Here is a 27,734-nt window from a genome sequence, read left to right on the forward strand (position 1 = left end):
TCTTCAGTGAAATTGAGAGGGTGCCCACCCCCTCATACAATAGGAGAAAACAGAAGGCAGTTCAGGATGAAAGATTACATTGGTCTAGAAATAAAAGGGGAGAATGATTTAACTTTTTTTAAATACTTCATAAGGAGAAAATGTATACAGGAAGTTCAAAATCCTGAGATTCTCCTCAGGATTGTATACTTTTTATTTTATTGCTTTACCTCTATCTTTTACAAACACCTGCAACTGTGATGTCTGTTTTGGATGCTATGAACAAATACTTACTGGTACATTTCACTTTATGTATCTTAAATTACGTGTGATTTAAGATAACTGATTAACAATATTACATTCTTCAACCAAAGGTGTGACAAATCTAGAAACTACCACTCTGGGGCACCTTAACAAGAATCATGGTTTCCCATCATATTCTCCACTGTATTCAAAGAGGAGCAGAGTGGTGCCCTATGAGCTCCAAAGACTACAAGGAGAACTGGCACCACCACAGAGATTGATGGGGGGTCATAAAGTCTTCTAGCACCCGTTGGTGATACTGAAGGCTGTCTGGACTGGAGCAAGACTTTAGCATACACGCTTAAATTTTAAGTTCCTTTTTAAACTATATACTATTTTTAAAATTGTTTCAAAAGTACTTTATAATGGGTTCTGCAGTAACTGGCCAGCTCATGCCCCCAGTATGCCAAGAGCTGAATTTTCAGGAACAGGCAACTCAACTATCCAGCTCTACAAAAGCTGTCACTAAGGAATTTCCAGCAATTAATAGCTTGGGTAATGAAAAAGCTACATTGCCAAAGCTCTCTACAGGAGAGGAATGTTTTAAAGATAATCAGAATAAGCTTACTTGTATTAGTATTTGATAACGTTCTACAGAAAACCAGGATAAAAATAACATTTCATTTGTTCTTCATAAGTAGGCTATTTTTACATTTTCTTACCTACATAGGCTATGCAATATCTAAACAGTACATACTTGAGCAGTGGTTTTAAACATTTCAATACAGAGATTCATTGTTGATGTTTTACTATGGCCTTTCTCATTAGGAATTTTTCAGGTAGGTTTTTGCAGTAGAAATTTGTTTTTTGGTTTTGAATGTTTATCTTGTGGTTGAGACTAAGAAAAACTTTTAAAACTCCTTTTTACCTTGTGTCATGTATTTTAAACCTGCTGTTTAATTCAGATTGATCATAGCACATATTTGTGAAGCAGTAATATGAAGTAAAATACCAAAATGGGTAAAAGGCTTGGGGAGCGTTGCATTAACCTTGCTGTAGGTGTAGTGACAGTTACTTTCCTCAGTGGTATTTTCCCTTTCCTAGCAATATCTTAAACTATCTATCAGAGGATTTTTTTCTTCAAACTACTTTTGATGCCTTTCTTCTGTTTGAAACATTTTAACGGTGGAATATAGCGCACCTAACCTTTAACCAAGGTAACATTCATTTCAGATTTTGGAACCGAGTTTCTTCTGCCAGGGACTTGGCAAAGCAAGCTTTGCTTGCCTTCAAATCAGTTAAAGCAGCTCAAGAAACTTGGGCTTCCTGACTGTTAATCACAGAATTAAGTACAGGCCAAGATAAAACCTACACTTACCTGCCACTAGAGCCTCCTTAGGCCACAGGCTGAACCAATCTATAGTGCATCCAGAAATGAGAGCAGGGAACTTTAAAGCCCTATTTCGGAATTTTTCACCCACTGGTGAAAAGCAAAGTACCACATGAAGGTTCTGACGGACTCTGGTCATGAAGTAGTCATACAGACCCTCACTGGTTGGAGGTCTACGTGGATGTTCCTTTTTTAAGACAGGTATGAGGTCACTAGTGATCTCATCTATTTCATCCCGGGCAAATAAGTTTGAGACCTTTGAGAAAAAAGAGGAATTTTTTTCATGCTTTAGGAGATAAAACAGAGTAGACAGCATAGGGTTAACTTAATACATAGCATTTCAGGAATACACTTCAGACACTGAAGTTTTTAGAACCCACCCTACTGCAGTGACTCCACTAATCACACTGAAATCTAACTTGCTGTAGAAGTAGGCAATCCACTCTCTCACATGAAAAACATCCACATACAGCAATATTACTCTCTTCTTTTAATATTCTAATAACTAGTAGAAATTACTCTGAAACATAGCCCTATTATTTAAAAGAGACACACATTTACCATACAAAAACTAGTCAAACATTAACGAGATTTTTAATCTAATAGATAATTTCGTCACTTAGACTTACTTAGATGGATAACTTAGATAACGTTCACTAAATTTCACACTTTTTTTAAAAGCTATTATTATGTTCCTGATAGTTTGCAAACACATTTAAAAGGGTCTGACTTAGACAATTTCTCTGTATGGAATGATGATGCTCGTTCTAAATTTTAGAGTAGTTTGGTTATGATAATACTCAAATAACGCAGGATTACTTGAGTTTTAGCTTGTGAGAAGTGTGTCCCTTGATATGTAAAAGAATATTCAGACGAATTCAGTTATTATGCTAACTAATTATAAAAGTCAAAAAACAGAAGAACTATCATGAGAAAGCATCCTACCTCTCCCGATGATAAAACGTTATTCAGGTATTCCAAGAAAGATTCATCTTTAACCTCATTGTCTGTAAAAAGAAAACAGATGCCCTTCCCTTGCTGTCCTGCTATTCTGTACAAGAGTTTTAGATCCTCCATCAGGTTTAAAGTGTTATATGATCTACAAAAAGGACAGTCTTATTAATATTCATTCCTTTTAAAAAATGGCTTCTGGTTAAAAGCAAACAGAACTACCAAACTTAGGTAGGAAATAATATCTTGGAATTTAAAGCAAAAAGGTGCAGACTATCCAGGAATTTTTATTTAGATTAGCTGGAGAGATAAGAGCTCATTTCAAAGTCTCCCATTAAACAACTAATCCATTCTTCTCCTTCCTGCTCTCTTTTTCCACCTCATATCAATAAAAAAATCATGCTCCTTATCTCTCTCTTGCTAGAAAATGAGTAAAGACAGGCAGAGGTTGTCTCAGGATTTTGTCCTGTGCTGGGGACAATGAAATCGGGTACATTAGACTTTACTGACTAATTGAGAAACTCGAGGCAGTTGGCCCTTTTGGCAAAAGTCATCATTAATGATAGACAGCATTCATAGTTTTAAGAAAAGGAAGGAGAGTGCAACAAACTAAGACACCATTTCAGGAAACACAACATATTTTTTAGGTAAAGTTACAAGAAATGATCTCCATGGGTTTGTAAAGGAGTACAATTAATATAGAAGTTTCTAGGATGCTCATTGAGAATGAAAACAAAGAAGCTGTTGTATGCAAACTCCAGTAAGAGTTTCTAATGTAGCCATAAGGATCCCATGCATGACCTGAAAAATCAGAAATTGCACGATAGTTCCTCTTCATTAGGGAGGAGCTTAGGAAATAAACATTTAGCTTTTAGCTTTTCTGTTCTTGATGACTAAGAAGAGAATTTTTTGCATTTCAACACAGACATCTAAGTCAACAAGATAAGGTTCCATAAGTATATTGTAAATAAAGGACTACAATGGTAAAGACATCACTAAAAGCAGAAACGGACACATAGAGAAGACAGAAATACTGAATACCTTTTTATTTAAGTTGAGGGGAAAAAAAAAGCTGGTGGGAAGAGATGTTCAGTTAATTCTCAAAAATTAAACAGAAAAACTGCCCAGAAAAAAGTCTTTAAATTAGACACTTTAAGTCAGCAATATGGCTATCATCTGTTTTGATGAACTAAATGAAACCGTTTAGAACGCAATAATAATTATCTTTGAGAACTCACAGGTGAATAGGAGAAATTGCATTAATAAAGAACAAATGATAGTATCCAAGGAGCGTTCAGCATTTTTGCCAGAGGTATCCAGTGACAAAGTATTAGATCTTTTTGCTTATAAGCTAGATCTTTCCATTTTATGTTTCTTAGTTAGGAAGTTAGGAAAGCATGGAGTTTAATTGTATAATAGTTTCAGTGGTCTCAATTCATCCTTTGACGATGTAATGAGACTAAAGAAAAAATAGCAGTATCTCCTTTTGACATAGCTGTACCAATCCACAGTATGATAAAGTGCAATACACCTGCAGCTGATATAACCTTGAAGTCAACACACAGCAGGGTGAAAAGTAACTTGTATGTATTAGTAGTGTACTATCATATTGAGTTAATGCATCAAGCAAGGTCCCACATTCTTATTTTTGCTTATTGAATGTACAAGTAACATCAAAATGGTAGTATATACTACCCATTGGATGACAAGTCTTTTGAAGGTCCAAATGTACAGTATCAACCAGATTACACATCTACGCCTGCTTGTTGATCCCCTTGGAGAAGTCCAAGTAGTTTGTAAGGCAGGATTACATTTCATTAGAAATTTTGAGTCTTTCCTAAAATCATATTCATTCAGATGTTCATTCAGTCTATTCTTCATGATAGTTTCTTTTAATTCCCTTAGCGCAGATATCAGGCTTACAAGACTGCAAGTGTAAAGGCTCCCCAGATCTTCTCTGGGCATTTTTTTTCCATGGGCACTACATTTGCTGCCTTACAATCTTCAAGTCCCAAGGCACCTTTAGTGGGAGGCAGCACAGAACTTTCTTAATTCAACTATTTCACCCTTTAGTAGCTTCATAATACTTTGTGCATGATATCTGGCAATTTGTTACTGCTTATTTTGTCAATTGTGCTGTAAACTATCCTAGAGTCATTTCTATTTCAGATAGACCTTCTGATGAGATCCTCACCAAGAAGCATTCCCACACAGGAATCTACAATTTCTTCTGCAGCAAACACAGCTGCAAAAGAAAAAATATCATTTAGCTTCTCTATTATTACATCATCTCATTTGAGTGCTACCAACATTCCCTGATCATTGACTGGTCCTATGGACACTTTGGGAGACACCAATATGTTTGAAGAAAAATTTACAATTTATTATTTATTTCTTTTGTGAGTTATTTCAATTTCAAAAGAAAATATATTGAGTTAAACAATATAAAATAAGGTAATTTATACTTGGAAAAGACTGCCAAAATACTGACAAATACACAAAATCTCCTAAATTAATTATTACAAGATAAACTCGGAAAGCTACTATGAAGAGACACCAGGTGCACATATTTTCCTGGTAACCCAGCTAATGTTCTTTCCCACTCTCTGAAATATATGAAACAGCTTACTACTCCATCCTTACAGAAGGTAAAAGCTCAGATTCACTACAGAAAATCATGTGGATTGAGTAAGTCTCTAAGGATTTTCATGCATTTCCATTCTAGGCAACAGTGCTCACCTTATGTTTTTTTTTTCCCACTACACAGACTAGGAGTCAATGTTTTAGTTATGGGAAGAGTTCAAACATAACGCACTTAAATTTCAGTTAATGCTCACCGTGTTAACATGATCTGGAATGTATCATAGCCAGCGATGAATGATGCCAGTCTTGTTAAGCTCTGCTTTCCCGAACCACCAACTCCAACTAAAAGAGCATTTCCAGAAGGAATGCAAATCACCCGAGAAATCTGTGTAGGAACAGAGTCATTTACTGCTAAAATGTTTAAAAGTTACATTCCCAAAAATACTGCCCTACTGTAGTAAATAAAATTATCTTAGAAGTGCCAAACAAACTGAATTTTTAAGTTAAATGCAAGGATTCTTTATAACTATTAATACATTCTAAAGCCATTTGCACTTTCCAATATTTTTGATAAACCTTGCAATACTATAGCAACCATTTGATTCCATCACTGTGAACTTTCAATTATCAGTGGAATTTCATCTCAAAATTCCAAAAAGGACAAGTAAATCTCAACTGTTACAATCAAAGTATGACAGATTGATTAAAAACTGGGAGAGAAATAATAATTTACTGTGTCTTATACCTTCCAGACAGCTTAAGTACGCCTCATCTCTCCAGGTCCCCTTCAGAGTATCCAGAAAGACATATTCTCCTAGGACTATTAAATTCATGATATACAGTCCCCAGAATACTCTGCAGTAAGTAATAATATGCCCTTTATAACAAAACTTCTTAAGCCTTTAATTTATTTGACTATAAAAATGCACCATATCCATGCAAATATTGGAGGAATATAGGAACATATGGGAGAAATACGGGAGGAATATAGGGCCGTTGTCAGAGTGTGCAGGGATGTGACAAGGAAGGCTAAGGCCCGTTTGGAAGTAAATCTGGCAAGGGATGTCAAGGACAACAAGAAGGGCTTCTTCAGATGCATCAGTAGCAAAAGGAAGACAGAGTAGGGAAAATGTGGGCCCGCTGCTGAATGGGGCGGGTGCCCTGGTCACAAAGGATCTAGAGAAGGCAGAGTTCTTGAATGCCGCCTTTGCTTCAGCCTTCACTGCTAAGGCCAGTCCTCAGGAATTCCAGACGCTGGGGACAAGAGAGGAAGGCTGCAGAAAGGAAGACTCTGCCTCGGGCGAGGAGGATCGGGTTAGAGATCTTTTGTCCAAACTTGACATCCACAAATCCATGGGCCCCGATGGGATGCGCTCACAAGTGCTGAGGGAGCTGGCGGATGTTATGGCTAGGCCACTCTCCATCATCTTGGAAAGGTCCTGGAGATCAGGAGAGGTGCCTGAGGACTGGAAGAAAGCCAATGTCACCCCAGTCTTCCAAAAGGGCAAGGAGGAGGAGCCAGGAAACTCCAGGCCTGCCAGCCTCCCCTCCATCCCTGCAAAGGTGATGGAACAGCTCCTCCTGGAGGTCATCGCTAAGCACGTGGAGGACAAGAAGGTGATCAGGAGTAGTCAGCATGGATTCACCAAAGGGAAGTCGTGCTTGACCAATCTGATAGCTTTCTCTGGTGGAATGACCGGCTGGGTAGGTGAGAGCAGAGCAGGGGATGTTGTCTACCTGGACTTCCGCAAGGCTTCGGACACTCTCTCCCATCACATCCTCCTAGGTAAACTCAGGAAGCGTGGGCTAGTGGCACAGAGTCGAGTTGGAGGCCTGTAGCTAGTGGTGTCCCCCAGGGGTCAGTGCTGGGTCCAGCCTTGTTCAACGTATTCCTCAATGACCTGGAGGAAGGGACAGAGTGCACCCTCAGCAAGTTTGCTGATGATACTACACTGGGGGGAGTGGCTGATACCCCAGAGGGCTGTGCTGCCATTCCGAGGGACCTGGACAGGCTGGAGAGGTGGGCGGAGAGGAACCTCCTGAAGTTCAACAAAGGCAAGTGCAGGGTCCTGCCCCTAGGCAGGAAGAACCCCAGGCACCAGGACAGGCTGGGGGCTGACCTGCTGGAAAGCAGCTCTGCCGAGAAGGGCCCGGGAGTGCTGGTGGACAACAAGTGAAGCATGAGCCAGCAGTGTGCCCTTGTGGCCAAGAAGGCCAAGGGGATCCTGGGGTGCATGAGGCAGAGTGTTGCCAGCAGGTGGAGGGAGGTGATCCTGCTCCTCTCCTCAGCCCTGGGGAGGCCTCACCTCAAATACTGTGTCCAGTTCTGGGCTCCCCAGTACAAGAGAGACATGGCCCTACTGGAGAGAGTCCAGCGGAGGGCTACAAAGATGATTAGAGGGCTGGAGCATCTCTCCTAGGAAGAAAGGCTGCGAGAGCTGGGCCTGTTCAGCCTGGAGAAGAGAAGACTGAGAGGCGATCTCATCAATGTGTACAAGTATCTGAAGAGGGGGTGTCGAGAGGATGAAGCCAGTCTCTTCTCCGTGGTGCCCAGGGACAGGATAAGAGGCAACAGGCAGAAACTGAACCACAGGGAGTTCCATCTGAACCTGAGGAAAAACTTCTTTCCTGTGAGGGTGACAGAGCACTGGAACAGGTTGCCCAGAGAGGTGGTGGAGTCTCCTTCCCTGGAGATATTCAAAACCCATCTGGACGTGATCCTGGGCAATATGCTCTAGGTAAACCTGCTTGAGCAGGGGGGTTGGACTAGATGATCTCCCGAGGTCCCTTCTAGCCTCAACCATGCTGCATTTCTGTGATTTGGTCACAGTAGAAAATCTCCCAGACAAATCTCCCTTTCTTTCTCATTTTGCTATTTATCTTTTAAAGTAAAAGGCAGTAATTCCACATCTCCCTTCCATTCCAGGACAGCACAGTGTGAATGAACGTACCCTGTGCAGTATGGAGCAAGAAAATTTTCAGCACTGTGAACTACATGCAGCAACTGTTCCATTGCCCACAACTGGAAAACAATGCCAGAGATTCTGGAAAAAGGGAGCAGGTGTTACCTGACGCTGAGAAAATATGCCTTCCGATGCAAGAGAGGAAAGTTACTCCACACCCATCAGGTGCGCACAAGCAGATCCTCATAGCGCACAGACAAGCCTGCCTTCATTTCTGAAGGAGCATGGAGCCGCTTACCTCCCAAAGGCAAGATACTACTAAGCAGCTAGGTAGCAGCCAAGCTCCATTGCACTTTCACTGGTATGCAGTGTAGGCTCCTATTCTCTTGATAATCTCAATTTCTCTCTCTGCCCCTGCACTTGTATCATGTTACTAGGTGGTCTCAGCCACCTATTTACTTGCATTTCCTCTAATACACTTTTTTCAAAACATAAAGCTATTAAAAACAAGAGTGTTTATTTTCTGGGGGTTTAAAATCATGTATTTTAAATATTGAGCATACTGTAGTTGTTATTTTTCATAGCTAAATGTTTTACAAGCACAGATAAAATCAAGTATTAAGGTTTACTCTAAGCATACTTAGTATTTCACCTAAGGAAGAAAAATAGTTTTGCACACCACCCCCAGAATACTGCTGATCATTTTAATTGTGGCTACAAGATTTTTTTCATGCAGAGGCACAAAAACGAAAATCAGAAGCTTTGATCTCTGGTTAACATATATCCTCAGCCTTAATTCACTGAAATGATGTTACCTTTCCTCAGATTAAGCACTACCTTCACTGTGCTTACCCAGCTTTTATTACCCATCATCCATTTTGCAGGGAAGACCTTAAAATAAAGTGTCCAATTTTGTGACAAGATTCTGCTGCAAAATTCTGAAAATTGGCAACTATAATTCAATTCCGCTTGTTTACATACTTATTACAAAATTTGTTAGGCTAGTACAAGCCAATATTCCATGACCTTTCTACAGCTCTTAATAATTTATGATAAGAAACAAAGATGACCTCCCCATGCAACCTAGAAATACTGTTTTTTCAGTTTAACAAAGAAGCTTCTCCTTTGCAGGAAGCCTATTCTGTGCAGACAATTCTATCAAGCTGAGCTGTGCTAAGAATTATGGTCAACTCCACTTCATATTCAAAGGAATTTTAAAAGAAATGATCATACTGTGTATCTACAAAGGAAATTCAGACTACATTTATTCCTGCTCAGCTCTGCCTACACCTTCATCAGCAACCAATTATATTCAAACCTGAATTTCATTTCACTCATTCCAAAAGAGAGGAAGGGTTCTCAGAAGAATTAATAGGAAGAAAGGTCAAGAAAGAGTCAGAATATTTAGGACCATGATCCTACTCATGGTTATACGTAAAAGAACTGGCCCATTTAGGGAATTTTCAGACAAGTTGAATTTTAATACCTGGTCAGAGGATGAAAGACAGAACATCTGTTAGAAAAAATGACTTGCTTCAATTTTAAAGGTGATGTAACTCCATTTCTACATTCCTCCATTCCTTTGTAAACATAACCAAATTCATACCTGCTCAGGAAAAGGGGGAACAACAAAACAACAGCAACAATAACAACAACAGGCAAGCCAGTAAGACTGTACCTTGACTAAATGAATCATAGCATCCTCAAAGAAAACCATGTCCATTCCAGTACCACGAACTTTCTCATTGTATACTTGTAAAAACATATTTAAACGATCCCGTAGCTGATGAAAGGAGTGAACTGGCTCATAGATTTTGGGTATATTTAAATCAACTTCCTCTGATTTTTCACCTAGAACAAAAAGCAAGTAATAAAACTTAGCAGCTTCAATGGCTCAAGACGACACATGTAGTGATAAGTAAGTGACAGAAATTAAAAGTCTAATTAACCACCCAGAACTGGGTATTCTTATTCTACATAATACTGCATATTTGATGTTCTCATTAGAGTGCTGCCTATACACTGCCTACAAGGAGCCTTAAATCCAGCTGCTTAATTCTTAAAAGCAAAACCAACTAAGGAGCCTTCTTTCTCTACCTCTGAGACTTGGATGGTAAAAAAATGAAATTAGTTAATTTAGATGCTAGAAGCAAAAGTAGCAGCTGATAAGGAAGGTAAATAATACTGCAGTTAAAAAATGCAAATAATGGCTTTTGTAAAAGAAAAATATTTTAAGTTGATAAAATTATTATAGTAGTGAAAAAATGTTACTACTAAAGTGAATGATTACTACGCACAAAATGTATATGCACAGTAAAAAGGCATGTATTTGTTTCAGCGAGGCATCTGAAAAATATGAGAAACTCTCAACTCTTCCCCATCCAAAGAAAAGGGGGAAATAGTACCGCTGTCTCATCTTTCCATGCATAGGCATTAATCATACTTAAAGGTGATATATCTTTCACTAGTAAAAACTGTTACTCACAGCAAGCAAATGAGAAAACTTTATTGGAAGAGCCCCAGCAAGCAGATACCCCCTTCTGCCCCCCAGAAAATGATAGCTGAACACAGTAGAACAGTGCTAATGTTTACATACACCTAGCTCCATTGATTTCAAAACTTCATGCTCTGTATGCTGCAGGATATGTTCTTCTGCTTACCATATGTCAGTCATCAAGAAGAACCTGTTTTGGTAAGCCTTTCCTTAATAGCCAAAGAAATACATTCTTCACAGTATTTAAAAAAAAAAAAAAAGCTGAAGGAAATTGAAACCAGTGAATCAAGTATTTCCTTAAGACTTAGTAATCCATTGGAAGGTAGGGGAAATGGCAGAAAAGGGAGGAATTAAACAGCTCCTGTTTAGGATGGTATCTGTGACACTCTTCCCATCTAATCCTTTCTCCCTTTGCTTCTGGCATACTTTATTCTTTGCTTTTACAGATTAGCAGCCTCCAAGATAAATGCATATGTATATGTTACTAAATCTTGAGACATATGTGAAGAAAATTGCCTTTCACCACAGAACAAAACCCCTCAAAAAAATGGATATTAATTCTGATGAAGGTATCCTTTATATTGTCCAAGGTCACCAGAATTTCAATAACAATTTCTGAAAAGAATCAATATGTCAGGATTCTTCAGCTGTATATTGTATAAACAGTCCTTTCACTCCAAATCCAGTCAAATTAACTGAGTTCTTATTTTAACCTGTAAAAAAACTGGTTACACAAAAGGACTATTCCAGATGGAAATAAGCTTCCTGATAGATGAGTTTTGCACTGTTTAATAGAATTATATCAGCTTGATCCTGTGCCTGCAGTTTTATTATTAATGTCAAAAGACACCCTGATCAAGTATTAAGCTTAAGAAACAGCAGACATTTAAATTATTTACAGAGGCAGCTAGTGTAATATATTATCTTTGAACCTTTCTCTACTCCCTTGCTTTAGATTCACAAGCAGTAAATATCAATGCTGAAACCAGTTGATAAAAAGCCTCTTTGAAGAGTTTGAGGATCTCAGGAATACTAACCATTCTTGTAAAGCTATGCTCTAAAAGCTGCTGTATCCAGCTACATTATCTCAAGTCTCTGCTGTCAGGGAGAAATATGTTGTGACAGTACAGCCCAAAGGGATACAGGGCATATACCTCATCACATTACTAACTTGAGCATAAAGTTATTTCAAATTGATATCAGACGTCTTTTGCTTATCCTTTTAAGAACTCACAACTCCAGCTCCAGTTCCTGTTCTTATAAGTTATCATGATGGGTAAGAGAATTTACCTGAAATAGATCATTAAAACAAAAGAACAGTCGTTATTCTTTGCACTCAGAGCCAAAGCAGGAAGGGGTTCTCAAGGCTCTGCTAAAATATCAAGGACCAACCATACACGTTCAAAATGGGGGTCTCCCACTCTGTAGGTGCACGTAGATGAAGTTTCCCGCTAAAAAGCCTATTACTAGAGAGGCACATTTAAATAGTCACCAGGAAGCAAGCTGTTTTCAGAAATACATGCTTCTTATTTTTCAGTTAAACATAATGATTTCTAGTGTGGATTCAAATTTTCACATTAAAAGTTACTCTTTGCTTTCACTCATATGTATACTAGCTTACATTTCAGTCCTCTCTATATTGCCCCAGTTTGGCAAGTGATTCAAGGACACATCTGACAGCTTTCCCACACCAGTTTGTTTTTCACTTCTGTTTGATTCCTTCCACTCAAAACATTTCCAAGCCTTTACTCTCCTTTTGCCACAGCCTTCCTACTACTTCCTTTGTCCAAGAGGTGTAAATGGCATTTGACAGCTCATGCCAACCTTTCATTACTTCCACTATCCATCGTTACAATGATACGGACAAAGATAATTGAACCCCATATAATTTAATAACGACCTCAGTTCACTAAAAACCCCAAAAAACTCTTGCATCCTTTTGTTTTGCTACAACTAAGAAAAGCCTCCAGGTTATTCAGCCAGTTCAGGAACACAGCATTTTGATTTAAAAAACACAAGGACATCCTGATAAGCTCTGTGGATAATTCAAGAGATTTCACTCTATTCAGGAGATTTTGCAGGAATAATCATTCAATATAAAATCATGCATCATGCATCTTTCCTAGAAAACACTGTATAGGTACAAAGCCAGTGCTCTTTTACCACGTTTCTAAAGGATGGTAGCTATAGTGCTATCCTATGCCCAGTACTGCAGCCCACTTCAATCATTCATACCACCCTTCCTTCATCATTTTAGAACAACAGGCTCATGCCCTTCATTTGTCAGTTTTGTCCATCTACTGCATTGATGGAAACAGAAGCAAGGCTCTACTATACAGAAGACTTGGAGACAAATAAGGACTCTAAATCCCACAAATAAGGGTGTGCCTCAGCCAGTGACTTAGACTCTGTTTAAAGTCACTGGGCAGGACAGCCATCCTTGAAGCATAGCCATATCATGCATTTGTAAGACATCCTTATATTAGCATCTATTTTATCACATCTTCATCCCTATTCTTGCCATCTACAGGGTAATCAGTCCATCATTACCAGTTCTTTTAGGTGCATCCCTTAAGAAGTCAACAAAGAACACATCAGTCCCAGGATCCAATAAATTTTTTTCTCCAAATTCTTCCTCAATAAGTTTTGCCAAAGCTGTGTCAAACCAGTTTACATCTTCTGAGGTTATGAAACGATCGGCAATAACACACTTACATTCATGCTTCCAGAGTTTTACCAGCACCTATTAAAAGAAAAAAAAAAATCAATCAGATCAGGGTTGCAAACTATATCAATAAAATTCGTACTTTTAAAATATTTTAAAAATCATATGAAGAGTAGGAAAAAAAAAACAGTGGCATTTCTGGTTTTAGTCAGGAGAGATGCACTAGATGGTCAGTCTGGCCAACAGGACTTGAAACCTACATTCAGTTAACTGTGCAAGAAGCCTTAATCTAGCATTCCAAACTGTAGCATATTTCTCTAATTAAGATTTTATTTCCCCACTTCTAAGATTGGATCCGTATATGTAGTAACACATGTTACTGCATGGAGAAACCACTTATGTAACTGGCTCCACTCTAAATGGAAGGTAGGTGAAAATAATATCACCGTGGCATGAATCATTTCATGCTAAATATAAATATTCTGTCGCTCCCATTTACATAGCCAAAGTTAGTTGAAGAAAAAAAAATGTGAAAGTGCTCCTATTATTCCTTCTCCACATTCAATACATCTTTAAAGTCCTTGCGCTTGGTCAGAGATGGGAGAAAGGAAGTCCACAAGGTTCCTAATCCTAGCAGCACTAGTTTTAATCATAGACAGGATTACTACATAATAGCAGAAAAAATTTCAAGTACTCCTTGAAGACTTCTTGTCTGAGCCTACAGTGCTTTGCAGAGATGAGGCATACTATGTCAATTCTCAGAACCAATACGTAAATTTATTCCATGAGATTTTGAATAATTGTTTGTTATATTTCAAAATATACTGATCAAGAATATATATATCAAACCATCTTAGGGCTGTATATTTTTAGTTTCAGAAATTAAAATCAATTCTAAAATTTAAATTGCAGGTGTAGTAAACATCAGAAGCTTATTCAACCGTCAGGGAATCATACTAAACATGAAGTGATTATATAACACAAGTGTATTACAAATTACCATACACATTACTATCCAGCACTTCATGTTTCAATGTTCAAAACACTAAGTGGCTTTTCCTTAAAATAATTAAAGGCAGAATGATGCATAATTTTCTGTAAGAAAGGTGGATTAGAATAAGAATGTATTATGACTTATTTCCTCTTCCTTTGAAGCTGTAAGTCAGAAATCAGTTAGTTATAAGTCTTATTAGGCAGTGACTGAAAGCCTCAAAACACTGGCTGAACAGGGGTGATTTTTTTTTTTTTTAACAAGTACATGCCTTTTCTTTGGACTAAATTAAAGTTCATTGCTTTTTATAGTTTATTCAAAAGCAGGGAGCAAGGAAAATTACCATTTATCAGTAATAATATCAGCAGATAAAATCAAATACTTTCTGTCAAAAGAGCTAGTCTGTGTTAACGTTATGAAACAATTTTCTCATTGCAGTAGGCACTGTAAAAGGTGAAAAAAATGCTGTCCTTGCCTCAGAAAAGCTGAAAGTCTTTTTCAGTCAAATCAGGATCATTTTCTAATGTGTACTTAAATGCCCAAAAGTTAGATTCTTCATCCGTTTTTCCACACTAATTATAAACTAATTATAACAAGGCCACTCATGTGCGACACTTACATTTGGTTCATTGATCACTTCCGAGGTAGATTTCAGCATTCCTTGCCAGATCCTTGAGAGATCTCGAAGGTTGAAGACATAATGGAACTTGGCTGGCGTGGGCAACATTTTTATTTTGGTACTTTGCCAGAGTCTGCGTGTCAGTGGCACTAGCTTGGCTACTGTTTTTCTCATATCTTCTGAAAAGCCCCGCTCTCCACAATAATGTCCTTCTCCAATTATCCCTGGGAGAAAGAAAACCACCAAATGAAAGATTTTCCAAGACGCATTCACACAACCTTAAGAGTTACAACCTCTTCTAGTTTGGCTTTTATTTTTTTAATCCCCAAAACCTTACTTAATTTTTTGAATGGGCTTCCCAACCTTGTTATTCAAATCTTGATTCAGTTGGTTCCCACACCTTTTTGCCACTAACCCACTAGGTATTTAAATCCTCATTAATGGGCAGCTAAAAGTGCTCTTAGTCTACCAAAAGGACTACCAAAGTATTTGGAAACTGAATCACTCTTTTGAGAACAATGTGATCCTGTACTTTGGGAAAGCCTCCTCATTAGTCCCTCATCCTTAGCACCAGTAGCACCTTAGCCCTTAGCAGCTCTCCAGCACTGCCAGCAAAACTAGGAATGCCTTCATGCCGTACCTCCTAACCATCAGCATATCAATAGATTTAGATATATAACTGCACCCGAAAAATTACAGATTGATGAAGTTGCAGGTGGGGAGTGATTACTCTAAGGTAATGTACTGGTAAGCAAATTAGAGGGTGATTAAGTCTCAGTTTTAAGCATAACGCACAACGAGAGGGATAAAGAAAAATCAGCTACTATTTTCACAAATGGGATGAATACAAAGTTAATTTCCCTTTACCAAAAATTTTATCAATAGAAGAATTGGAAGGTAAAGTACAGTTGAACACAGAAAATTGTCTCTTGAGTCTCTGTGGAATGTCATTGCGACCTCCCCCAGGGTGAATCATGGCAGCCAAAAACTGAACGTCCACAATGTTGGTAAATTCACCGGGCTTTTCCAGATTATACAGTCCATTCTGTTCCATAAGCTGTCTAACTATCTCATTGGTGACCTGTAAAATAATCAAGTAATATTTAACAGAATAATACACACATAACTAGAAGAAATGCAAAACACGCATACATACTTGAAAGACCTAGTATACAATATTTTATATTTTTCTCTCCAAAAGAGAGCTTTTTTTTTTGTTTTAGGAGAAAAATGTTCTCTCAGGAATAAGCATAGCTGATTGTCCTTTTCTTTTGGTAATATCTATGGGAGAAAACCCTGGAGGAGAAGGGGAATCCTTAGCTTAGAATTATGTCTTCATATCTCAATCCAATCTCACTTCATTGCTGTATGATTCCCAGTACTGTAGTATTGCGAATACTTCTCCCTCTTAACATAAAATTTCCAGTTTGTTCTGAACATGCCCAAACTGATATATCCTCACATGTTGCATCTGCTACCAAATATTTTGATGTTATATCTATGTGTAACAACCACAAACATAGTCTTTCATGTTGCAAACATCGGATTATTCCCATACAAAAGAATGCAAGATTTCTTAGCCATAAATGCTAAGCTTTTCTGTTTGACCCAAGCAGCTGAAAACATGTAATAAACCGCACATTCTGAGAGTACACTTATCTAGAAATTCTAACATTATTTTAGTTTCCAATGCAATATACTCTTGTGAACCATCTTGACAAAGTAGATAACGATTCTTTCTGTTTTTTCCTAACGCAGAGCAGTCAATTCCTACCTCTTTCAAAATTTGCAATATTTTTTTAATTGCCCATACAGCCAGTTTGCTATCACAAGTTGTATGTCAAAAAGGGTTTTATTTTTTATTTCAAGCAAAAAAATAAACAAACAACAAGTGCTTGTAAAAAACATAGTTAAAATTTTACAGGCATGTTTTTGATGAGTACCCTAAATGCTTTTTCAGTCAGTATATTTATTTTAATTAAGCTCATGGCAATATAAAACTAGATGAGCTCTTTAAAAAGACTGTTTGAAAAGTAAGCTCTGCATATCTAATTTACCCCCTACTGCCTGATTGAGAAGACAAGTCAGTTTTACTGTGCAAAAAAGAAAGAAAACATCTTTTGCCCCCTTTTTCCCTTCTTTTACAAACTAACCTGGTCTCCCCATTCATTTACTCTTGGCATATTCACATCATCGATGAAGATAGTCATCTTTTTGCCTGCAGGCGGACCGTAAGTTGTGCCCATGCGCTTGTCCACAAAACTTTCCATTGTGCGCTGTTAAAAGCAATTATTAGCAAAATTACAAAGATTACAATTACAAAAGTTATCCCTCCATTCATGCACAATTCAGTCATTTAAACATATCAATCAAGAAACATATAATAAAGTTTTGTAACACAGAAGTTTACTAAGAAACTTTCAGACAACAGACTTGCTGGAGATAATTGCACTAGTTCAACTAAAACGTCTGAAATCTCGAGCTATACAATATTAAGCTAGTATTAGATATACCAAAGATCCAATGTACACAACCATGTCCCACAGTTTTAGAATTTTGAAACCCCTAAAATTTTTCTCTTTCAGTTTTTTATCAACAAAATTGCAGATTACATGCAACAACACTAAAAATGACTACCACTCTTTTGACAGTTTGCTGTTTTCAGGATGGTACTTCACCATATAACATGCTTGTTTAACATTAATGTGAAAAATTAAGAATTCATCAGGCTTAATTTTTGCATGTACTAAAGCTAAAATGCACTGTGAGACAGCATCTCAAATTCTGTGATATTACTGAGCAATTTAAAATGTATTTATTGTCTGCATATATATATACAGACCTCTTGTCTAGAGAGGTTTGCTGCCTGCCAGGGGCTCAAATAAGAGATGTCATGGAAAGACTGCCAAGGCTTGTCCATGCATCAGACTACTACCCTCTGCTGCTCTTCCATGTGGGCACTAACGACATGAAGGGCAAATTGGAAACCATCAAACGGGACTTCAGAACTCTGGGAAAGGTGGTTAAGGGTCTGGGAGCCCAGGTCGTTTTCTCCTCAATCTTGCCTGTGGGGGGAAAGGATGGGAGGAGCAGTAGACGAGTTTTCCAAGTTAACAGCTGGCTGCGCCGCTGGTGTTGGCAACAGGGCTTTGGTTTCTATGACCGTGGAACCCTGTTTGAAGATCAACAGCTGATGGGGAGTGATGGGATCCACTTTACCAAGCAAGACACACGCATCTTTGCCAACAGATTGGCCAGCCTGGTAAGGAGGGCTTTAAACTAGGCAAGATGGAGGAAGGGGAGTGGTATAGCGGCAGGGGAGTCGGTAAAACACCGCTCAAGTCAGGATGCCTCCAGCGGGTGCATGCAGCCAGGGGAGACAGCATGCAACATGGCTATGGAGGATCCTCTTGCACCTCTCCTGGGAAGCTTGCATGCTTGACTGGCTCTCTGAGAGGCCTGTATACCAATGCGCGCAGCATGGGGAACAAACAGGAAGAGTTAGAGATCTGTGTGCGGTCGCAGGGCCATGATCTCGTTGCAGTTACACAGACACGGTGGGATAGTTCACATGACTGGGATGCTGTCATGGATGGCTACGTGCTTTTTAGGAAAGACAGGCCAGGAAGGCGAGGTGGTGGAGTTGCCCTTTATGGGAGGGAGCAACTAGAATGCGTGGAGCTCTGCCTCGGGGTGGATGAAGAGCAAGTTGAGAGCCTAAGCGTAAAGATTCAAGGGCAGGCTAACAGGGGCGACACGGTTCTGGGGGTTTACTACAGGCCACCTGACCAGGAGGAAGTCATCGATGAGGCCTTCTACCGACAGCTGGAAGTAGCCTCACGATCACAGGCCCTGGTTCTCATGGGAGACTTCAACCACCCTGACATCTGCTGGGAAGACAGCACAGCTAGGCACAAACAGTCCAGGAGGTTCCTGCAGAGGACTGATGATAATTTCTTGACCCAGGTGGTGGAGACGCCAACGAGGAGAGGTGCGCTGCTAGACCTTGTACTAACAAACAAAGAAGGTCTAGTTGGAGATGGGAAGGTTGGGGGCAGCCTTGCCTGCAGTGACCATGAGACGGTGGAGTTCAGGATCCTACGAGGAGGGAGCAGGGCAGTGAGTAGGATTGCAACCCCGAACTTCAGGAGAGCTAACTTTGGCCTCTTCAGGGACCTGCTTGGAGGAATCTCATGGGGTAGGGCCCTCGAAGGAAGAGTGGTCCAAGAAAGCTGGTTAATATTCAAGCATCACCTCCTCCAGGCTTAAGATGGGTGCATCCCCCTGAGTAAGAAATCCAGCAAAGCGGGCAGGAGACCTGCATGGATGAGCAAGGAACTCCTGGCAAAACTCCCACAGAAGAAGGAATTCTACAGAATGTGGAAACGGGGACAGGCCACTTGGGAGGAATACAGGGCCGTTGTCAGAGTGTGCAGGGATGTGACAAGGAAGGCTAAGGCCTGTTTGGAAGTAAATCTGGCAAGGGATGTCAAGGACAACAAGAAGGGCTTCTTCAGATGCATCAGTAGCAAAAGGAAGACAGAGTAGGGAAAATGTGGGCCCGCTGCTGAATGGGGCGGGTGCCCTGGTCACAAAGGATCTAGAGAAGGCAGAGTTCTTGAATGCCGCCTTTGCTTCAGCCTTCACTGCTAAGGCCAGTCCTCAGGAATTCCAGACCCTGGGGACAAGAGAGGAAGGCTGCAGAAAGGAAGACTCTGCCTCGGGCGAGGAGGATCGGGTTAGAGATCTTTTGTCCAAACTTGACATCCACAAATCCATGGGCCCCGATGGGATGCGCTCACAAGTGCTGAGGGAGCTGGCGGATGTTATGGCTAGGCCACTCTCCATCATCTTGGCAAGGTCCTGGAGATCAGGAGAGGTGCCTGAGGACTGGAAGAAAGCCAATGTCACCCCAGTCTTCCAAAAGGGCAAGGAGGAGGAGCCAGGAAACTCCAGGCCTGCCAGCCTCCCCTCCATCCCTGCAAAGGTGATGGAACAGCTCCTCCTGGAGGTCATCGCTAAGCACGTGGAGGACAAGAAGGTGATCAGGAGTAGTCAGCGTGGATTCACCAAAGGGAAATCATGCTTGACCAATCTGATAGCCTTCTCTGGTGGAATGACTGGCTGGGTAGGTGAGGGCAGAGCAGGGGATGTTGTCTACCTGGACTTCCGCAAGGCTTTGGACACTCTCTCCCATCACATCCTCCTAGGTAAACTCAGGAAGCGTGGGCTAGGTGAGTGGACGGTGAGGTGGATGGAGAACTGGCTGGATGGCCGAGCTCAGAGGGTTGTGGTCAGTGGCACAGAGTCGAGTTGGAGGCCTGTAGCTAGTGGTGTCCCCCAGGGGTCAGTGCTGGGTCCAGCCTTGTTCAATGTATTCCTCAATGACCTGGAGGAAGGGACAGAGTGCACCCTCAGCAAGTTTGCTGATGATACTACACTGGGGGGAGTGGCTGATACCCCAGAGGGCTGTGCTGCCATTCCGAGGGACCTGGACAGGCTGGAGAGGTGGGCGGAGAGGAACCTCCTGAAGTTCAACAAAGGCAAGTGCAAGGTCCTGCACCTAGGCAGGAAGAACCCCAGGCACCAGGACAGGCTGGGGGCTGACCTGCTGGAAAGCAGCTCTGCCGAGAAGGGCCCGGGAGTGCTGGTGGACAACAAGTGAAGCATGAGCCAGCAGTGTGCCCTTGTGGCCAAGAAGGCCAAGGGGATCCTGGGGTGCATGAGGCAGAGTGTTGCCAGCAGGTGGAGGGAGGTGATCCTGACCCTCTCCTCAGCCCTGGGGAGGCCTCACCTCAAATACTGTGTCCAGTTCTGGGCTCCCCAGTACAAGAGAGACATGGCCCTACTGGAGAGAGTCCAGCGGAGGGCTACAAAGATGATTAGAGGGCTGGAGCATCTCTCCTAGGAAGAAAGGCTGCGAGAGCTGGGCCTGTTCAGCCTGGAGAAGAGAAGACTGAGAGGCGATCTCATCAATGTGTACAAGTATCTGAAGAGGGGGTGTCGAGAGGATGAGGCCAGTCTCTTCTCCGTGGTGCCCAGGGACAGGACAAGAGGCAACAGGCAGAAACTGAACCACAGGGAGTTCCATCTGAACCTGAGGAAAAACTTCTTTCCTGTGAGGGTGACAGAGCACTGGAACAGGTTGCCCAGAGAGGTGGTGGAGTCTCCTTCGCTGGAGATATTCAAAACCCGTCTGGACGTGATCCTGGGCAATATGTTCTAGGTAAACCTGCTTGAGCAGGGGGGTTGGACTAGATGATCTCCCGAGGTCCCTTCCAACCTCAACCATGCTGCAATTCTGTGATTTACTTTCTGCTAATTTCCTTTTTAAACCATGTAGCTGAAGTTGCTACTGCATCCACATGGGTGTTAAAGATGGAAGTACTCACCTTTTAGGTGAAGGAGAGAGGTGGAGGGAAGTGGGGAGAAGGGGAGAGAAGGAAGAAAAGGAGAGGGAGGAGAATTGGGAAAGGGGGAAGAGAGAGAGCAGAAGAGGAAGTGGGAGAGGAAAGAGGGGGAGAGATTGACAGTACTTACTTTTTTTTTTTTTTTAATATATAACTCAGGCAATAGAGGGAAAAACATAAAAGAAGATTAGACCAAAGTTACATACTTGGGCACCAGACACATTAATAGTTTGTATAATGCTATTTAGCCAGATTATGGACAGTGCACCAAGTTTATAGACAGCATTTCTGACTACAGTACTTCTGGTTACAATACAGATACAGTGCTTAGGCCTGGTATACCAAGCCATATAAAAATTATCTCCCATACATAACACCAGTAGCTTTAAAGAATATTGAAATAATTGAAAATGGCTCAGTAGATATTTGTACATGCAGTACAGTTCAAAATTTAAATATTCATGGTTCTATTTAAAGTAACTGCATGTGTTACTTTTTAATGTGTGATTTAATTAATTATACATTGCAGACAGTACACATTTTATGACAGACTGTTGTGGGTAGCACTTATTTTATACATGGGTTTTAGTGAAATCTGAAGGAACTCACTGACAGCTCTACCCACTTAATGAGAACAGATACACTTGACAAAAAGATTAAGTATGATAAGGCAAATAATATACATAGGTAACAGTCCCAGAAGAGCTCAATAACTACAAAAGGATTTGAAGGAGATATATGGTTTATAAGATGCATGTAAACCATGTTAGGACACTTAGTCCATTAGACCTCGTATCTTGTTTCTGCACTCATTTGCAATTAAATAAACCACTTTCAGTAGCATGCTTCTGATAGATTCTTGGTACATCCATTAGTCTCTGAATCCAGTCATGTTGTACTAGAAACTGAATGATTACCATACCTGGAAAATTAATGGAGTAGTTGCAGATGAAAAATTCAGACTCTTAGCCATGTGGCTTTCAGGGTTGTATTTTGACAAAAAGCCTTTGATGATAACAGTCTTTGCAGTTCCTTGCTCACCAATTAGTAGGACTGCCTAGAGAAAGACAGCATCGTAATAAGTTGATATGCAAGAGCTGAGTATATGGGCAAAGCCTTGCCAATCCCGTTTATCTTTTAAGGAGATATGAACCTAAAAATGTTATGTAAATGAACTCTCAACAAGAGATGGGGGGAGGGCACAAAAAGCTGGAAGCAAGGAGTATTTGAGAGGTCAAAGTATATTTACATGAATGCAGTTGCTGGGTCACCATTATAGTTTTACAGCATAAATTTTTTTTTTCCAATGATATCATATTTTACTTCTAATTCAAGAATTTTATCATACATTTAGTTAGCATAATTTTTATACGAAATATAGAAAAAGTACCTTGCCCTGTTTTGCAATGGTTTCAATAAGGAAGTTTGTTCTCACATTATCAACATTTGGCACAAGAATTGAGCCATACTCTGGAGTGCTGCTATTAGGATATACATACTCTTCAACACGTGTATTCCAGTGCATCCATTTGCCTAACGAGAAAGAAAAGAACTTAATATTTTCTAAATGTAAGGCATCTTCACATATCTTATTCTCCATCAAGTTGACTTATCTGTCAGATCTTCTGTCCCATCCCTAATAATCTCACTCTAGCACTTTAGACCAAGATTATCTAAGAGGCTTACTCCTCTTAGACCCTTGAGAGGAGAAGTATAGCCCACCGTTTCAGTTGTTTCCCAAAACCAGGACAAGAACAGCATGATTTTCTGACGTATCTACTTTTGTTCATTTGACAATTCCTTGATACAAAGTCCATGTAGCTTTCTGTAGCCATTTACCCATGTTCTGATTTCTCAAAGGAAACAAGGAAAAGCTTTATCCAAAATCAACAGTAAAGTGCAATTGTAAAACAAAACATTCCAGTGGACACAAGAGTAGGTAAGCTATGCAAAACTCCTTTTAAATCAATTTTTTTTTAAAGGCACACAATTTTAAAATAACTTCTAAGTTTTACCTTATAGCACTCAGCTAGGTTACTAACCGTCAGATGCCACATAATAGTCAAACACAGTATCTTCACTGCCTTCTGGAATACAGGGAAGATCAAGCTTTATTGTTACATGATTTCGAAGCCAGTGCTCCATCTTGCATCTATCTTCCAGTTCTAGTAATGCTCCTACACTCCACATAAGAGAGAAGATGTACAGCCTTTCCAAGTAATTTGGAGTCAATTCCCCTCCTTGCTCCTGAAGAATTAAGTTAGGATTTTATTTTCAATAGCCTGACATTATTAGTGAAAATTTTATTTGATAATTACTAGTGAATTTGGGTAATAAGTTTTTAGTTTAAATTTACTGAAGTCTTAGTTGATGTCAAGTCCTACATTCTTGTCCATCACTGAACAAGCAAAAGTGAACACACACACACATATTAACCATAATATTCAGCTGATATTACCTAAGCCAAATCCAGGCAATAATTCCCCATGGAAAGATACAAAACAGTCCAGAAAGTTAAGCTCACAGAATAGGCAATGATGAATTTCAGACAAGGTGAGAACAAAGCTCAGTTGAGATAAGTGCTGAGATGATATTTCTTACTGGAGATGCATTTCTTGTCTTTTTGGGGGAGTTCTCGTTTGCTTAATCTCTGTTACATCTGATGGACAGTAGTAACTTTAATAGTTGAAACTACTGTTTGGGAAAGTGAATCAACTTCATTATCTATTATAAAATAGCTTGTAAGAAACAATGACGACATTAAGTCTTTTGCACATCTTTGATTTTGATCCAGTAAGTAATGAAGAACAGCAATGCTTTTCAACACATTCTCTGAAGCATAGACTGCATAAATATTAAGCAGACCACAACGTACAGAAAGCTACCCCAAAAACGTCACCTTTAATCACCCATTAGAGCATTTTATCAGTTTAAATTCCATCTTATAAAAGGATAACAATCAATCAAAAAAAAAAAATTGAAGGAAAACTGCTGTCTGATGCATGCTACATGTCAGTTCTTAACACTAAACCAAAATGTGAAAGAGGGCACATCCTGCTATTATTTGCTAAAGAAAAAGAAGATATTTCTCATTAACTTGCATCTTCATTTATATTCCAAGACATCAAAGAATCTTCTCTCTTCTCTATGTACCTTTGTGACTTACAACTACTTCAATTAGATTAAATAAATATAAAAAATACACACTACTTTACCTTAGGTGGGATAAGACCCTGGAGCATATTAATGCTCTGCATGATCACAAAGGCTTCCAGCATCTCAGTCTTGTATTGCAGAGACTGAATGCTGAAGTGATACAAGTCTGAGAACGAAGACATGTACAACTGACGCAGAATTTCAGCTTCTTGGAAGGAACGCTTTTTCAGAAATCCCTGTTACAAAGCATGGTGAGAAAATAAGCGCAGTTGCCAGTGCAAGCCCCAATAAATTCAGCTCTGTTAATTCAAGATGCTTGGCAAGCATGGATAGCTGATTTCTTTTTTAGGTGTGCAGAAGATCAAACTCTTTACCTAGATATAGCCAGCACCTATTGTGGGTTGAGCATAGATACTCAAGAACAAAAACATTCAAAGTTTTCAGCAGCACAAAAACATTCTTTAAAATACCATATTTTATCGTGACAGCTGTTTAAAGGTGTACCATCAACTCTGCAAAGAAAGACTATCAAAGGTATGGAATACAGGTTTGATTTATTCTGCAAAATGTTAATTTTTGAACAGGACAGAGTCCTGAGCAACCTGCTGAAGTCAACCCTGCTTTGAACAGGGAGGGTGTGACTAGATGATCACCAGAGGTTGCTTCCAAACTCTAATATTCTGTGATTCTGTGGAAATCCTTTCCCACACTTTATATACTTTCATGGTCTTTGAAACTTAAACTTGTACTGTTCATAGTAAATAGACTCCTAGGCTGATTACTTATATGTAGATGTATGAAAAAGCTCCCTAGAAATGTGTGGATGGAAAACAAAGTTGCTAGAGATTAAATGGCAGAACTACTTAAGAACTTCACCAGAGGTTCAGAAAATATTAGGATAAGTAGATAAGTTGGTAAAACGTTGCTGCTTACAAAGAGGCTGATGTGTAATGGATCAAATATCTTTGATCACTTCCTTTGCAAAAGCTGTTTAAGAAGCTTGTTAGACAGGAACACTAATCTGGTGGAAAGTATCAGATCTATTTTAGTGAATTTTGAAATTGTCTATGACTTGATATGATATCCCAATAAGCTGCTATATACAGGTATTTATAAACTGTAATGACAGAAAAGCTAAATATACACAGTATTTTCCTGAGCTAGTCTAGTTTCCAATTATTTTTCAAAGTTCTTCTGAAATATCAACCAATACTGCGTTTCCCTCAGTATCTGAGGATTAGGAAATAAAGAAAGAAAGCTCCATTTAATTCTGCTATGAAAAAAAGTAAATCCACTAGTGAATAATGCAAGATTAATATCTACTCTGACCTGCTGGAATACGTAGTGTACTGCACTGCAGAACAGACTTAAAGGGAGAGGTACTGAAAAAGCCATCAAGATAATTATTTTATGGTGTTTAAAAAACAAAAAAAAGACTCAAAATGCCATTGGCTCGAATGATAAGTCACTATAGGTTGGAATTTTATGGCCAATTTTTTGGGGGGAGGGGGGAGGAATGGTGGAAAGAACGGAGGTTGGAAGGGTTGCTTGATCGCTGAAAATAACTTAATTTGTTTTATGTTATCCTAGAGTGAAAAGCAATGTTTCATGTTTTTCTTTTCATCATTGTTGTCACCTAAACAAATTTAAACCTGAGGTCATTATGGATTAAGTGAAACTACTTTTGTTCAGTATTTATTTCAACACATCTTAATGTAGGTGGCATATCACTCTGAAACAAGGAAGAAAATCGTGTCTGCTAAAGCAAAATAAAGTGTTTATTTTCTTTGTTTTTGTTGTTGTTTCAGTTGAATCTATAGCTTGATTTAAACTGAAACATCAACAAGTTGTTGTCTGCAAATAGGGAGAGAACAGCAATACAAGGCTGCAAAAAGTTGACAACCTAACATTAATAGGTTCTCTGCAGTGCTGCAAATACAGAAAATTATAACTTAAGTGTAATCTCACAGAACCCTCTGTCCTAGATGCATAATCTATGTTACAATTTTCCAAATATCCTTTTTAGGAAAAAAAAAAAAAAAAAAAAAGAAAAAAGAGAGTAAGGCCTTTGTGTTGACTTCATGCATTTGCCTTGGGAAATCTTCAACAAGAGCCAAATTACTGGGAAACTTATTAAAACTTTTTTCTTCCTCAGTAAGAATGCAAGCATTTTGGACCTGACAAACAAACCTAGCCAATGAATTAGTGATGATTCTTCAGTGCTGCTAAGTAGCTGTGATTAAACAGCCAGTTCCATATTATTTAATATCACAATAAGGGGGAAAAGCTCCAGGCAACACTCAACAAATACAGTGACACTTTACCAAAGCAGGAACAAAAATATGGGAAAATTATTGTTTTCATAACTACAGAGGAAGACGTATTCCACAAAAGCATGAACATTTCTGGAAAAAGTATATTGTTATAAGGAATTTGCTCTTAATTAAACATCAAAAAGTCATGCGAAAATTTATCTCGGGAACCAATTCACAGTTCATCTGGTCTGGAAACTGTAAAATCTCCCATCTGACTACAGAATATTCAGTCAAGCCACACCCGTACAAGGGTAACAAACCAGACTTGATGAAACCCACAGATCTACCTGCTGAATGGTTGGACTATGACATCAATATAGGGTTTTGAGCTGCTTCTTTAGCTGAGAAGTATCAAATTTAAGTAGTATAAAAATTTGTCTTGACTATATATGTGTGTATATATATATATATAATATTATAATATATATTATTATAATATATTATTATATATTATATTATATATTATAATATATTATAATATATTTTGTATATTATATACCTCTCTCTCTCTCTATATATATATATATAGGTACCTCTATATATCTTAGTCTTCTCATACTCAAGCACTACTCTATTTTTTGAAACTAATTGTTTCCTTTCAGTATTTGAATGACTGATGTATTGGCTTCCGAAGCAGAAGAACTCTTAGAAAGATTACAAGAGCTCAGGAGGAATATAAATAAGCTGCCCTAGACTGACAGTTACTAGTTTTTCCCTGTGGGTATCTTCCTAAAAAACATGCAGAATGACGTCCCAGTTAAAAAAATAAATAAATAAATAAACAAAATAAATAACACACAGTGGGCTCACTCCTGCATACAAAAGACCTACATATGCTACAGTCCTTTTATAAATCCAGTATATACTGAGAATTTATTTGCAAGTAACTTGCTTGGGTATGTTATTAGAAGACTTCAGTAAGGAATCAGATATGTTGGAGCTTGGTAGCTTATCTTTCATACACCTGCTTCAGTAGATTTTCAAACTTGCTCTTGCTTTGTTTGTGGCTAAGCAGACACGGTTTATAAAAAAAAT

The 27,734-nt window shown here is 39.2% G+C and overlaps 1 protein-coding gene across 2 annotated transcripts in view; it reads right to left on the reverse strand.

The window, feature by feature from the left end:
- DNAH5 (dynein axonemal heavy chain 5) overlaps nucleotides 1–27,734 on the reverse strand; it is a 173,924-nt gene that overhangs the window by 41,470 nt on the left and 104,720 nt on the right. For both annotated transcript variants that reach the window (XM_068931426.1, XM_068931427.1), the window contains exons 44-55: nucleotides 24,444–24,620; nucleotides 23,271–23,475; nucleotides 22,619–22,761; nucleotides 22,151–22,285; nucleotides 16,972–17,094; nucleotides 15,686–15,899; nucleotides 14,819–15,042; nucleotides 13,094–13,286; nucleotides 9,728–9,900; nucleotides 5,401–5,531; nucleotides 2,558–2,711; nucleotides 1,601–1,868 (exon numbers count right to left, since the gene is read on the reverse strand). In XM_068931426.1, coding sequence (XP_068787527.1) covers nucleotides 1,601–1,868; nucleotides 2,558–2,711; nucleotides 5,401–5,531; nucleotides 9,728–9,900; nucleotides 13,094–13,286; nucleotides 14,819–15,042; nucleotides 15,686–15,899; nucleotides 16,972–17,094; nucleotides 22,151–22,285; nucleotides 22,619–22,761; nucleotides 23,271–23,475; nucleotides 24,444–24,620 — 2,140 coding nt within the window. The remainder of the gene's footprint in view (nucleotides 1–1,600; nucleotides 1,869–2,557; nucleotides 2,712–5,400; nucleotides 5,532–9,727; nucleotides 9,901–13,093; nucleotides 13,287–14,818; nucleotides 15,043–15,685; nucleotides 15,900–16,971; nucleotides 17,095–22,150; nucleotides 22,286–22,618; nucleotides 22,762–23,270; nucleotides 23,476–24,443; nucleotides 24,621–27,734) is intronic.

This window comes from Struthio camelus, chromosome 2, assembly GCF_040807025.1.
Source record: "Struthio camelus isolate bStrCam1 chromosome 2, bStrCam1.hap1, whole genome shotgun sequence".
Lineage (NCBI taxonomy): Eukaryota > Metazoa > Chordata > Aves > Struthioniformes > Struthionidae > Struthio > Struthio camelus.